We start from the raw sequence: 15,635 nt of genomic DNA on the forward strand, positions 1-15,635 counted from the left end.
AAGAGGTAAAAATCGAGGAACTGATAACAATTGTGATGACTGCTGAATCACAGAAAGAGCTGTACAGGAGAATGCTGCTGGGTGTGCCAAATGTGAATTTTATTCCTTTACTTCTGTGTTCACTATAAATTAAAAATCTTAAGACTTTAATATTCTCTGGGATAAATTTTACTGTGCTGAACTTATCAGAGAATACTGTATTTATGAATCATCATTCTTTTCTTTTTCTTTTGTATGTGTGTGTTGTACTGACGATTGAACTCAGGGGCATTCTACTTCTGAGCTACACACTCAGCCCCATTTTATTTTTTTGTTTTGAAAGAGGGTCTTGTTCACTTGCTCAAAGTCTCACTTTTTTGCTGAGGCTGGTCTTGAACCTGTGATCCTCCTGTCTCAACCTCCTAAGTATTGGGATTATAAGCATGCACCACCACTCATGGTATTCTCTAAATCTAAAACGTTTTTCTTGACTGATAGAACTTTCAAAATCCAAATGTACATATATATAATATATATTATATGCATATATATGAGTATATACATACACACATATATATATGTGTATTATAAAAGGAAAAAACAAATATTAAATTATCTAAATTAATAGAATTGTTTTAAATATTTTTCTCCTATTTGTAAATATATCTTATAATCAGAACTATATTTTAACACACTTTTATCTAAAAGTTTTATGTTATTTCCTCTAAAATGTGCATTCCTAAACTGATAAGTTATTTGTAGTCACTTCTCCTTCATATCATGATTGGTACACATGCGATGCATTTCATTACAGGCCATCTGTATATAATTATGAAGATTCACAATAATGATCAGGAGTCCTTTTAAAGAAGAGTAAGATATATTAAATCCTTACATATCACTCAAGATTTGAATTCTCCAATTCTTACTCAAAGCCCAGTCATAAAATTTCACAAAGAGAGACACATTTGTGTCTTTCATAATGCAATGCTAGGGGAGTCCATAATTTTCTTTATAGTCTGTTATTCTCTTTGAATCTCATCTGGCCAAAAAGAAGGAAAAAGGCTTATCCTGCAAAGTAACTTCATGTGAGCAAGTAGGTATTAAATAAAAGTATTTTACACTAAATAAAAATGGAGACCTTAGAACAGAGTTAAGCTTTTAATTGTATATTGCTGTTTTGTAGGTCAGTTATCACTCCAGAAATCTTTCGGCTTTCAACTTACAGCTTTCAATTTGCAACACATTCTCATATACTCTTCAAAACCAACAGCTAGCAATTTTTCATGGTCAGATACCCTTAGAAAACTTTGCAGAGCCAGTGTAAAACGTAAAACTCCCCCAATGACAAGGTATTTTAGGTTGGACAAAATTATCCTGGCTATTTTTCTCCATCCAGATGAATTTGAAGAAAGCTCCCACCAGATTTTTAAGATCTCACAGTAGGAAGAGGGGAGAAAGCAGCTGCGTGAGAATATAAGACCAGTAGCAAAATGGACATTTTTATAGAGTTAAGGCTGCCAAATATAGGAGTAGGAGATCCTTCCACTTTATAGAAGCTTTTTCACAGAGCTAATCAAAGGTGCAATGTTGCAAATTTGTGAACTAGCTAAAATTACCAAAATAAATGGAAAATCCCACCTAGTTCGATCATACTCCATTAGTGGAAATGAGAGAGATTATATTTGCTTGTTACTCATAAGTCATCAGATGGACCAGTGCCAGGTATTTTCAAAATAGCGACTTGCTTTTTGGACGACTATAAAGGAGAAATTTTTGTGTGCCAAATATGAGGTGGTTTGTCTTTTACTGTGCTTTTTTTTTTTTTCACGATCTCTCTCTCTGCTGAAGGTTTATTTATATATATTGACATGAATGCATTTAATTATTAGTTAACAAGTTGTCCTATGACTGGAAATATTGTCTATTCATGTTGATTAAATACTATGATTTTAGAATATTTCCTTCTTTATAACAGTATTTGGCAGTTACTTATAGTAATGGTAAGATGTTTTCTTAATTATTGGTTTGCCAGTAATTTTGAGAGATTAAATATCATTTGGCTGAAAATGAAAAAAATGTAGCCAGCATAGGGAGGAGAGGCTAATGATGTAAAAGAAAGAATATTAGTTTGAAATGAAAAGAAATTCCAGATAATTCTGTTAATATTCAAAAGGCATATTTGTGTTTGTTTGTTTGTTTGTTTGTTTGTTTTGTAGGTCTGGGGATGGAACCCAGAGTCATTTGGCCTCTGAGCTATACCCCCTGCCCTATTTTTTAATCTTTATTTTGAATCTGGGTCTCACTGAGTTGCAGAGGGCCTCACTAAGTAGCTGAGGCTGTCCGTGAACCGCAATTCTCTGGTCTCAGCCTCCCAAATGCTGGGATTACTAAGCATGAGCCACCAAGTTCCATTATGGTGATTCTTTAGAATGTAAATAGCATCTGTGTTCTTCCTTTAGGGAAAGGACAGCAGGAATAAAGCTGTCACTTACATTCTTTTGGAGGAAGGAAAGAGAGAATGAATGGCATATTTGTGATGTGTTGTGAGATCTAAGAGCCTGACTCAAAACTACCTTAGATTCATAAAAACAGGCTATATGAAAAGTAATGTGAGAAAGATCAATAATAAAACAAAACCTATTCAGAGCGAATCAAAGTTTCAACCCTTTCCTAGATTACTTTTCAGAAATATTATCTGTGTAAAGACTGCGAAAGGAGCAACTGACTTTTAATTATTTATAAATGCTAATATTCAAATTGGAAATAACATAAACCTGATTCTTAGATAAATAAGGCCTCACTTTGTGAATCTATAATCAATTTATTTTAAAATTCTGTTTTTCTCCATAGATAGACACATATAGATAGCTAGAGATATTGATAACTAGAGATATATTTATCTCTTTCTGCACACATACACATATACTTACATATGTACTTAATATATGTATGTATATGTAAAATGAGTCTTTATTTGAAAAACATTGAAATTTGCTCTACTGATGGTTGCTATAAGCATTCATAAAACTGGTATAAGAAAAGGAATAAGGACAGCTTCTCCCACTAGTCTAGCAATTTGCTATATTATATTCCCCAATTTCTTCATATGTATTGATTTATATTTAACTGAAAAATCAACAATAATGCTCTGAAACATATTCTGGATTGCATCTCAGAATCATCACTTGAAGTATACAGCTACAGATCTTCTGCTTTGAAATAATCACTTTATGCACTCTTATTTTTACACCATCCTTCCATACTCTTTAAGATTTATAATCTGAGAAGCTTCGAAAATTTTGAGAATCTGATACAAGTTTTCTGTTGGCATCTTTAGTTTTAAGAAGATTTTCTATTATCTCTATACATATAGAGCAATACGTGCAATGTCCTATAGTATTGATAAAATAATAAACCCAGCTCCAATGGAAATGACAGTTTCTGGAGATTTGGCTCTAGAAGACTTTGTATCAGTTTTTCTCCATATTCCCATACCTCCTTATGAAAAATCAGAGATGCATTCGACTTAGGATACATTTTGAACTCTTAATTCTTTTATCAGTTCCAATTTTTATCATAATATTTTAAATAGTTTAGCTAATTCTGGTTATTGAAATCAACCTTATTGAGGGCAAATATGTATTTAAATGATGGTAACATTTTTATAAGTTCCTATAATAATTTTGAATATAAGGCAATGGTCTCTAAATGTAATAAATGAAATGACTAGGTAGAAAAGGCTCGTATATAGTTTCATAAAGAATTAAACAATCAAAATATTAATTAATTAGATTGAATCATAGTAAATTGCCAGTATTCTATGTGTTTTTTAACTTATTTAAGTAGCAAGATCCTTTGTTTCAAGTAACATAAATATATTTAGATTTTACTTAGTGATTAGAAGAAGCTGTGAATCAAATATTATATTGATGATAATATGTTGCTAATTATTTCTTAGCATCATGTCAGAGATTAGCTGGAGATAGAGAACAAAGGCCATAATTCTAGTTGGTCTCAGTAGTTTTAATATGATAAATACCAAGTATAGGCTCAGAATATCCAAAGTTTATGTCTTCAAGAATTGCTATTTAGGAATTTTGTAACACAATAACAGAGATAAGTGCCTGATTTGGTTTTGATATTTTTTCTCAATTTTCTAAAGTTATTTATTTATGACATACTTAAGTAAATAATATTTTACTTAAAGTAACTGAAAAATATGTATGTATGTTTATATATCTATATCTATATTTATATCTATCTATCTCTATCTATCTATCTATCTATCTATCTATCTATCTATCTATCTATCTATATATTTTTTTTTTGGTGTTACTGGGGTTCCTGGAAACCCTTCTACCTCCGGGCTACACTCCCAGACCTATTTTTATATTTTTATTTGGAAACAGGGTCTCTTAAGCCAGCATGGCTGGCTTCAAACCTGCGTGATCCTCCTGTCTCTGCCTTGCAAGCGCAGGGTTTACAAGTATGCGCCACCACACCCAGCATAAAATATGTGTATTTCTAAAATCATGTATAAAATGTTAAGATTGGAGGTAATGAGTTTTCAATATAAATTTATATTAATGAAATAATCCATAGGAGTTTAATTTCAGCAGACATGACAAAAGAGGGAATAATTACTACCATTTTCTATCAATGTGACATTTTTAAAAGGCAAGTTAAATGGAATCAGTCCTCTAAAAACTTTGTTCATCATGTGACTTTTACCTTGGCATTATTTTTTTGGAAAAAAGAATGAGACTTATAATGTATGCAATGGTGTCCATAATACTAAACTATTACAATGGGGGACTTTATTTGTTGCGCCCGAAAAAATTATTTCTATTGAACAAATTTTTGCCTATGGCTAACAATAGGTAATGTGTATTCAATTTGTTTATAAGCCAGAAATATTAATTTTTATGACTATATTAATGAACCTGATTCAAAAGACTTAAAAATAAAAAAGAGACTTCAGAACTGAACATTACAGAGTCAGGAAGAGTGTTCTCAGGTCATGAACACTGAACTAAAATGGAAGATAAAGGCAAAAGGCAGCCCCCAAAACAGGAATTCAGTCTTCAGCATGAAATACATTCTAAACCCCACAATCTCCAGTATGCACGCAAACATCTCTGAACCCCAACATACTGCTATGGAATCAGCACTGTCAATTAGTGGTTCCACCATGCTTCTTGGAAAAAGGTGAAGGCTTCCTTCTTTTAATCAAATATGAGTTTATTTAGAGGGGAAGAGTACCAATGATTTCTTTTTCCTAAGTTTTCATCCATACCTTACAGAATTCCTGGTTCTAATTGTTCAGTTCAACTATTGTCTTTGTCACTGAATTACTTTGTTGTATCTTTCTAGTTCCTATTTACTTTGGGTTTACTAGATAACTGCCATGACTAAATTTAAGTCACTGGAGTTGTGATGATTAAATTCTAAAAAAAGGCATTTGTATAATTATCCTTTGCATGTTTTCACATCTTAAAGATGTGAATAAATATTTGTTAGACAGTGTCTACAATATTTCAACTGCCCAGATAAAAATGGAAACAGTTGGAATATTAAGTCTACATTTCCAGATGTTTGGAGACATCTGGATATGTCACTGAAATTTTCAGTTTGCATCCAGATGTTTGGTGTTATGTCTGTTCTCGCAAAAGACAGACATTTATGGTATTATATAAATATGGGTTACAGCATTACATAGATTGAAAATTTTAAAAACCTATTTGTCTCTGAATACCTTAGAAACAACACTGATTCATATTTAATTTTTGTCCTCTTGTGCTGTGCTGAAAGCTTTGAGAGGATAGATATTGTAAATTTATACATGCAGACTTTAATCTGAATGACCAAATAGGTTGAACAATGTGCTAAAATCAGTATTTATTCATTGGCAACAATATTCCTTCTTTACTATATATATATATATATATATATATATATATATATATATATATTATATTTATAGTTATTTTTTTGGTGGTACTGGGCATGGAACCCTTCTACCTCCGGGCTACACTCCCAGATCATTTTTTATATTTTATTTGGAAACAGAGTCTCTTAAGCCAGTGAGGCTGGCTTCGAGTCTGCGCGATCCTCCTGTCTCTGCCTCCCAAGTGCAGAGATTACAAGCGTGCGCCACCATGCCCAGCCTTTACTATATTTTTATAAAGGTCAAAAATAAGAGTTCTGAATTCTGACATACATCATCCAAACAGATTTGTTGCAGAAAACTCTTTTGACTAATTTCTTTTGTAAAAATAGTTAAGATGGGAATAAATGTATTTACATTTATTTAAAGAGTAGTTTAATCATACAGAAATGAAAATAGTAAGTTTTTGTTGACTAAGGGAGAAAAATTAAAACATCATTAAAATGCTCTGAAAATTAAAGTCTATAACTGGATATTTTAGATATTAGCAACCACTATATCAAGGTATTAAACACTTTATTTTTGTTATGAAGATTTTGTTGAAAAATATCTTCATGCAGATAGAAAACCTAAGCTCACTTTACATTGTTTTGGTTTCATGAACATAGAATTTTTCAGTAGGACGTGGTGGTGCACGTTTTTAATCTCAGCATTTGGGAGGTTGAGACCGGAGGATCGTGGATCAAGGACAGCCTCAGCTACTTAATGAGGTCCTTTGCACCCCAGTGAGACCTGGTTTTAAAATAAAGAATAAAAAATAGGGCTGGGGGGTGAAGCTCAGACATAGAATCCCCCTGGGTTCCACATCCAGTACCACAAAAAATAAAAAAGAAAGAAAATAGAATTTTCCATTATTCAGATGCTTGGGATAAAACTTTGATTTTATCTGAATGGTTAATATACTATGTAAAAAAATTTATATGGAATATTGAACTAGATCAAAGCTTTAAAAAAAGAAATATTAATAAAAGCCTAACTTTCCAGCATTTTCCAGAAAAGTTGTACAGCAGACCATACAATTGACCTGAAGCACAAATAAACTAAAGTTTACAAAGTATATCAATTTCAAGTTTCAATTGTATGCAAAATATCTGATACTTTAATTTCCTAGAACCTAGCATTCCACCTGGATTACTAGCGAAAACACTCAGAAGGCTTACAAAATGTCAGTAACAGAAGTGTGAGATTCTCAGAGAAAAAAGTCATTGACTGTAAGAATTGTCTAGTAACAGAAACATGCACAGTGCTAAGAACTGGGTGGAGTTCTGGACTATGTCTGGGACTTTTGGGAGATTCTGTTCACAGGGAGTATCAGTTATGCCTACTAGAAGAGCATATACTTTAAGGATATTCTATAAAATATGAAGCTAACCTTTACATGCTCCACTATAGACCAAAAGCCTCAGAGACAGCAAATAAAGTGCCAGTTATTTACAAGTTGCCCTTTTCTTGACTGCGAATGCCTTAAGGGTGGCACTGTGTTTTATTTATTTGTGTCCTCCAACTACTTTCATCTCTGATCTAACACAGGACCAGTTACTGCACATTTTGTAGTATTTTTAAATGTATGAATACATAAATAGAGCTCAAGTCATCAAGATGTGAGATTATTTTCACTTTGCATAGTTTATAAATTTCAATCATTACATGAAATGTGTTTGTAAATTTTTATAAAAATCATCAGTGTTAGCTATTTAGAAAATTATACTTTTAGCCATCTTAAAAAAATAAAAAACACGTTTTATTTGAGCTATTGGAGCTGGACTGATGAGGTGATACTAAACTGTAGAGTTTCTTTATAAATATACTGTGTTGTTATTATTATAAAGCAATATCGATGTATAATCTGGATTGCATTTGTAATTTATTTAAGTAAAACTTAAATAAATTGCTAGTAAGTAAATTTGTTTTGCACAAAATTCTTTCCCTGATTTTGTTCACCTGAATAGTTTATAGCATATTATTTGGAAGTAAATCCAGGATCATTGGCTTTTGGAGATTTGCACTTTTCCTTCCCATGTCTAAAAAACAAGCCCACTATGTGTCTATTGCTTTTTTTGTTGTTTGTTTGTTCGATTATTAACTTTATGGAGTCTAGAATTAAATATGAAATCTAACATTTAAAATAGAATCAGGCATTAGAATTATATAATAATTAAATGTTATACTTACATATGTGTATGTTTATATCTACATATTTACATATGTATATCTTTAAATGTATGTATGTATGTATATGTGTATACATACATATATCTTATGCTGTTGACCAATGTAAAATCTTTTTTGAGTCTGCTTAAAAAATAAATAGGAGGAACTCGAAACGAAGAAAGAGATACCATAGATGAGCAAATAAGGCAACCTAACTGAGGACCATGAGAGGGGAAAGAGGGAAATTTCCTAGTGTAGATGATGTACATTAACAGACATATCAAAATCAATCTCTAAGCCAAACCTGAGAAGGAGGGATGGGAAAGGAAATGGAGTGGGAACTGGGTAAGGACTAAGTGGGTGATGTCTGCATGTATGCCTACACCATCTTGTAGGTGTATCCCATCTAAGATGTATGCCTACAATGCACCAATTAAAAAAATTAAAATAATAAAATGGTAAAGTACAAAATAATCTGTTATTCTTAATATTAATACCATATTCTGAAACTTTTTTCATTTAGAATTAAACATTTTATATTGTTATAGAATTTCTATACCCTTTCTCCTGAAAAGGAACTGGGTGTAGATTTTAAGAGATCTACTCCTCCCATTTTTTTGCAAAGATTAATTTGATAGACGGTTTTAGCCTTTGGTGACAATGATGATGTTTCTGCTGATTTATGTGTTTCTTCCATCTGGAATTGTCTACAGGGAAAACATCCCTACAAAGAATTGTAAAGGGCTCATTTTTCCAATACGACAAATATGAAAATTGAGGCAGAATGGAGTGTAATTTTCTCAAATTCATGCAAAAACTCAGAAGTGAAGCCAAGAGTAGAGCCCAGCTCATGTGGAATAGATCTAATATAACATGCAATGTCAAGCTTGCAAAGGTAATTAAACTGAGTAGTATAATTACCTAAATTACAGTACAGGAAAATAGTGTCATATTTACAAACCTAATTATATCAAGCAGGAGAATTACCTGAATGATAGTAATCATATGGATTGAGTTCACATACTTTACATGTTTTCTGTTTTAAAAATAAAAGTCTAAATGCTTTAAAAACAGGAGTTTGAAGTACAACAGGAATTAAAAAATAAAAGGAAAATAAAATTAAAAACAGATTATGAAATCAAACAAATCCAATGTTATGTTCTGGCACCATATCTTCCATCCGTGTAATCTTAGGCCAGTCACTTAACCTTTGTCTCAACTTCATTATGTACAAAAATAATGTCAATAATATTTATAAGAACTATACCTAATGTACCTGATGTACATTCACAAGCATATCGAAGTTAATCACTAAATCAAACATGAGGAGGAAGGAGTGGGAGGGAATGGGGTGGGAATTGGGGAAAGGCAAAATGAATGATGGGTGCTTGTATGCCTCTACCATCCTGTACTCCATTAAGATGTATGACTACAATGTACCAATAAAAAATAAAAAGAAACAAAAATAAAAACTATGTATTTCAGAAATAATGCATAAATGGTGACAATATTATGTAGCTACCTCTCTGCAAGGATGTATAAAATAAAATTCGACTACTGATCCTTTTGGTTAGTGAATAGTAATAACATGTGAACACTCATCAGCTAGTTGTGTTTGTTTTGGTTCTAGTTTTTACAGTGTTGGGGAATGAACTGAGAGCCCCCCACATGCTAAGCATATGCTACCACTGTGCTACTTCCACCAAACTCCTCCATCAAATAGCTTCTAATCAGTATGTTTAACTATATTTTTATTCTTTCTTGTCAAATGGATTAGCATATAGGTGGGTAATATGTGACATATTATTTCAATTATGTGTCAAAGTGATATTAATAAAAGTGCAAAGTTGAAAAATATCTCAGTTCAATATTATACTGTGCAAGTGTTGGAGAAAACTGTACTGATATTGATGAAGCATTGTGATTTGAAGATCAATGATATAAATATCTTTGAAATTTTAATATAATTCTCTTTACTTTCTCCTTGGCACTTTATGTTTATAGAAACTGAAATTGTTTTTAAAATGAGAACGGAGAATATTCAAAATCTTTCTGCTGTAGAAAAAGGAAGCAGAACTATATCAGTATGTAGACTCATAACATTATTGTAATTTGATAGAGAAATTTTGTCACAGGTGTAGAAAAATGGTAAAAGCATATATGGAAACTTAGTTTATGGCCAAGTGAAACAGTGACCACTAGAAAAGTGGTATACAGCTGGGCGTGGTGGCGCTTGGGAGGCGGAGACAGGAGGATCCCGCAGGTTCGAAGCCAGCCGCGCTGGCTTAGGAGACTCTGTTTCCAAATAAAAATATAAAATAGGTCTGGGAGTGTAGCCTGGAGTTAGAAGGGCTTCCAGGAACCCCAGTACCACCACAAAAAAAGTGGTATCCAATTTATTTAATGGTTTAGGATAACTTGTTATCTAATAAAATAAATTTCAATTTTCTCTTTGCATTATATACAATTATGAGTCAAAGTGATATAAATAAAAGTGCAGTTTATATCTCAATTCAATATTATATTGTGCAAGCATTTGAGAAAACTGCACTAATATTGAAGAAGCATTGTGATTTGAAGATCAATGACAGAAATATCTTTGAAAATTTATTTTTGATAAAAAATAAATTCAAGCTTTTTTTTGAAAAACCAGTGTTAATTTGATTAATAATTTGGAAAGGCAAACCTATGAATAATAAGATTAAAAATTAAAACTTATAAGAATAAGATTAAATTTTAAAATCATTCAATGCTGATTAGACATGTAGATATTTTCCACAAAGTAAGAAATACAAAGCACAATGTAAACATTTTAAAGATAGTTTATTTCATTAGCAATAAGGAAATTCAAAATAAAAGACATGGTAAGAAAACAATTTGATTATTACATTAGAAAATATCAAGACAGATAATTCCAAGTGTGAGTGAAGATTTGATTAGTCAGAACTCCATTGCACTAAAACTGACAGGGGAATTAAATTGCTATAATCTTGGAAAACACATTTGCTGTATCAATAGTGTTAAGATGAATGTTCATGTATTGTTTGACCCATTGATGCATCTACTGATTATACATACGAAGAAGTTCTATCACACAGTTAGAAAAACACAAGTACAGAAATGTCTATAACACCATCATTTATAAAAGGGGGGAAGCATTTCAAAAGTCCATGGACAGTAAAATTAATAAATTCACTTTGGAATAGTATGCAATAGTAAGAAATAAATGAATGCAATCTCTTTAATCAACATGAGTAGGGCATCTTGTTGAGGAAGTTTCTACCCATGACTATATATTGAAGTGTTGATCCTATGTCCTCTTCAAGTAACTGGAGAGATTCTGGCCTAATTTCCAGGTGTTTGATTCATCTTGAGTTGCCTCTGAAGCAGGGTGAGAAAGTGGGATTTTCTGGTTTATGCATATGGATAATCAGTTTTGCCAACATCATTTCTTGAAGGGGCTATTTTTTTTTCCAGGGTATTTTTTTTGGCCCCTCAATCAAAACTTAATTGCCTATAAGTGTGTGGATTTGTTTCTCAATCTTCTATTCTACTCCATTGGTCTACATATCTGCTTTTGTGACAATATCATTGCTATTTAATTACTTTGGCTCTGTAATTCAAGTCAGGTATTTTGCTGCCTCCTGCATAGTTCTTATTTCTGAAAATTATTTTGGGTATTCTGGGGTTTTTTTTTGCTGTTTCAAATTAATTTAAGGACTCATTTTTCTAGATCTGTGAAGAATAACCATGGTATTTTAATAAAGATTGAATTTAATCTGTAGATCACGTTTTGGAAGGATGGCCATTTTGATGACATTTAGTCTGTGTATCCAAGAGCATGAGAGGTCCTTCTGCCTTTTAGAATCTTCAATTTTTTTATTTTGAGTTTTATAATTTTCATTGTGTAAGTCTTTTACCTCCTCCATTAGATTTATTTCTAAGTATATTATTGTTTTTGAAGTTATTGCGAGTAGAAATGTTTTATGGATTTTTTCATTGGATTAATGGTTGTCATATAGATAAACTGATTTTTTTGGATGGATTCATATCCAGAAACTTTACTAAATATGTTAATCATTTCTAAACTTCTTTTTATTAAATTTAGTAGGTCTTCTAAGTATAGGATCATGTCATCTGCACCCTGAAGTTCATCAAGGTATATAATTACAGTGCACCAATAAAAAACAAGCAAACAAACAATAATGAAACATGGATAGGGCAAAATGCCCTTAACCAGAGCTAAGAATATTTTATTTTGAGAAGTATGAAACACATCAAAATTAAATACTGTATTTTAAGGGTTTATGCTATTCAAAAGAGCTTTTATTTTCTTACATAAATATAGCTTGATGTTAATATATAAAATTCAGGCTTGTGGTAATTATGGGTGGGATGGACACAGAAATATAAAGTTAAAGGAACAACATTTAGCTTACAATGAGAAAGGCACTATGGGAAGAACAGATTTTCTCCTAAATATTAAGATGCAGTGATGTAAATATTATTCTTGTTCTGATAATAGGTGGTCATTAAATTTGAGTTTATATATGTATATGTGTGTATATATACATACATGTATATATGTGTATATATACTTAACATGTATATATGTGTATATATAAAAATATTTGGCAATTTTTATTAAGCTTTTAAAAGGAAAACATCTATAAAGTTGATTTCAATTGTATAGTATAGAATATCAGTATTAGTACTTGATAACATTTTTATTATGACCATCTTTTTAGAAAATTATTTGAGCACTGTTTGCAAGGTAAAAGGAAAGTGCTAAGGGCAAAAAAAAAAAAAAGAAAGAATAGTTCTTTATGAGATGTAATGTTTATATAAAATCTTTGTGAGTATACTCAGTGGGCTACACTGATGGTAGAAATGGTCCTTGGCTTAGGACAGTTCAGTTTACTGCTTTTCAGTATTATAATGTGTTTACCAGCATATGATCTGTGATCCCATGTAAAGGGAAGAAATTTGAATTATGATGTTCCAACTTACTTAGATGGGTTGATTTGGATATAACTCCATCATGAGTGGAGGAAGACACTTAATGACACAGAAGGGCCTTTTGGATATAGCTTTGTCAGTATCTCCCTGAGCATGTTTAAATTGGCTCAGGGATTGACCGTTCTCAAGTGAAAAACAAACTCAGGAGGGTGGAAAAATTTTAACCCAAACAAATAGGTTATACCTAATTCATAGGAACTCTTTGTAGGGTCAGAATCTTTAAGCAGCCTTAAATGATAGAATTCCCACTCATATGCCTCTATCTTTATATATGTCAAAAATAAAATATAATAATGTTATGCATATTTTGAACACTTAAATATTTAAAATATGAAGTATTATCAAATTTAAAATTTATTATAATAAACATATTATTAATTTTAACACTATCATGAATTATTAACAAACTTTAGATTAAATGTTGAATTATTTTTATAATCATTCCTTTACGGTGGCCGTCCGTTGGTCTTTGAGGAATTATTTTTTCACTAGTGTAATAAAGGAGAACAGAATAAGAGTGTAATTTTTCTTCTCACTGTTGTCGTTCTGCTCTTTCATTCTTTTCCTTCTAGGTGAAAGTGTGGTTCCAGAACAGGCGGATGAAGTGGAAGAGAGTAAAAGGGGGACAGCAAGGAGCCGCGGCTCGAGAGAAGGAACTGGTGAATGTGAAAAAGGGCACGCTTCTCCCCTCAGAGCTGTCAGGAATTGGCGCAGCCACCCTCCAGCAGACAGGGGACTCTCTAGCAAATGAAGACAGTCACGACAGTGACCACAGCTCAGAGCACGCACACTTATGATCCACGCCGAGAGGACCAGCTCCATTCTCAGGAAAGAAACGATCGATGGCAAGCCTTACCCAAACGGAGTTTACACAGAGAGGCAGTGTTGGCAGTGCTGTTTCACACTATTAAATCCGGGCATCTCCTGTTTCTTACGATGTATGGAGGGTATACACTAAGTGCCACTTATTGAAGATGCTTCCATGATGATGATGGAGAAAATGAACTTGCTTTGAATATTTCTGACATGTTCGGTCACATGCATGGCAGCATGCAGGTGTGTGTTTGCTTTTGCTTGCACTGAAAATTAAATTGCTACCAAGAGCAAACTCTAAGGTGTTTCTATTCAAGATGCCTCCAGAGTGAAGATGCAAAAAATGAACTTGCTTTGAAGAATCCAAATGTACAAGGTCATGCGTATGACATTTGGCAGGTATTTGCTTTGCTTGCACTGAAAATTAAATTGCTATCAAGAATAAATCATGAATTATTTTATTCTGAACAGCCACAGTGCCTGAAATCACCAAGTGGATTTAAGAAATGTATTTTTACTCTGTATATATTACCCCGAAGTCATTTCCTGTCTTCACTAATTTTAGCAAAGCATTCATATTAGCTGATAAAAATAGGCACTCACATGAAACCAGAAACAGCTTCTTGTTGTATTTTTATACATTTTGTCATTCAGAGACAATCAGTATGTGCTTAATTGTGTTCAAGTAGAGAAAAATAAACAGTAGAGTCTGATAGGACATACTCTTGTACCACAGACAAAACAAATCTTATGTTGCATTTACTATCAACTGCTGCTAATACATTATTATAAAACTTACCTTGCTCCTCAATTCTTCCTATCTTATAGCTTGAAAAAAAATAGGATCATAGGCAAACCAGTTACCTTGCAGAAAGAGCTTTTGTATGTCAGAATTGTCTTGACTTTATTTCTATAACATGATGGCTGTTATGAATATGATTTAATTAATAAGGAAAAGGGTTCTTTTTATTGAAAATGTTAAACAAGGTGCAGAACAAAGTTGGTTTTTCAAGTGGACAGATGACAAAATTCTGAATGTCTTCAACTTAAATTCAGTAAAAAATGCATTATTTTTCATATGTGATGTATTCATACAGAACAACAATCATTGTATTTTGTACAAAAAGTGTTTAATAAATGATCCTTTGTAAATAATGTTGGTTTCCATACTGTGCTTTCCTCAATACCTATATATTTTCATATCAGTGCTTAAGAAAGTTTCAAATTCATGTTTGATCATCAATCCAAATGATCAAAGTGACTGAGCCCCATTATTTTAATTCTGAAATATTTTATTATAGCAAAGATGATCAGTGCTTAGATAACCAAAAAGCATCTAACAATAAGCATTTATAATAAGCCATTTCTCTATTTTAAAGGATATGTCAAATTCATTTCTTTCTGTACTTTACAAATCAAAAGTAAAATGAGGGAACTGTAATATTCAGTCCAGTGAAATAAAGTAGTTATATATTTAATAATTATGTATTATCTACATAAATTACTTCAATAGTTTTTTTTTTCATTTTACTTTTCCAATGTTTGGAGTCCACCCCAAGGCCTCACACATGCTAGACAAGTGCTCTACGGCTAAGCTACATTCCCAGTCCATCAAGCCAGAATAACCAGAGTCTATCTGAAATATAGGCAAAATAAACTAATGAGAATTTTTTGTTCCTAGTGGATATTACTGCGTTAAGCCAAGGGTTATTAAATTAATGCA

General features: G+C 32.0%; 1 protein-coding gene across 1 annotated transcript in view; it reads left to right on the forward strand.

The window, feature by feature from the left end:
* Positions 1-13,896, forward strand: part of MEOX2 (mesenchyme homeobox 2) — a gene marked incomplete at both ends in the record, with an annotated part of 74,556 nt that extends 60,660 nt beyond the window's left edge. The window contains one exon of the mRNA XM_080701770.1: positions 13,672-13,896. Within this exon, the coding sequence (XP_080557896.1) occupies positions 13,672-13,896 (225 nt within the window). The remainder of the gene's footprint in view (positions 1-13,671) is intronic.
* Between the last annotated feature and the right edge of the window lie 1,739 nt (positions 13,897-15,635).

Source organism: Muscardinus avellanarius (genome assembly GCF_963383645.1).
Source record: "Muscardinus avellanarius genome assembly, chromosome: 9".
Lineage (NCBI taxonomy): Eukaryota > Metazoa > Chordata > Mammalia > Rodentia > Gliridae > Muscardinus > Muscardinus avellanarius.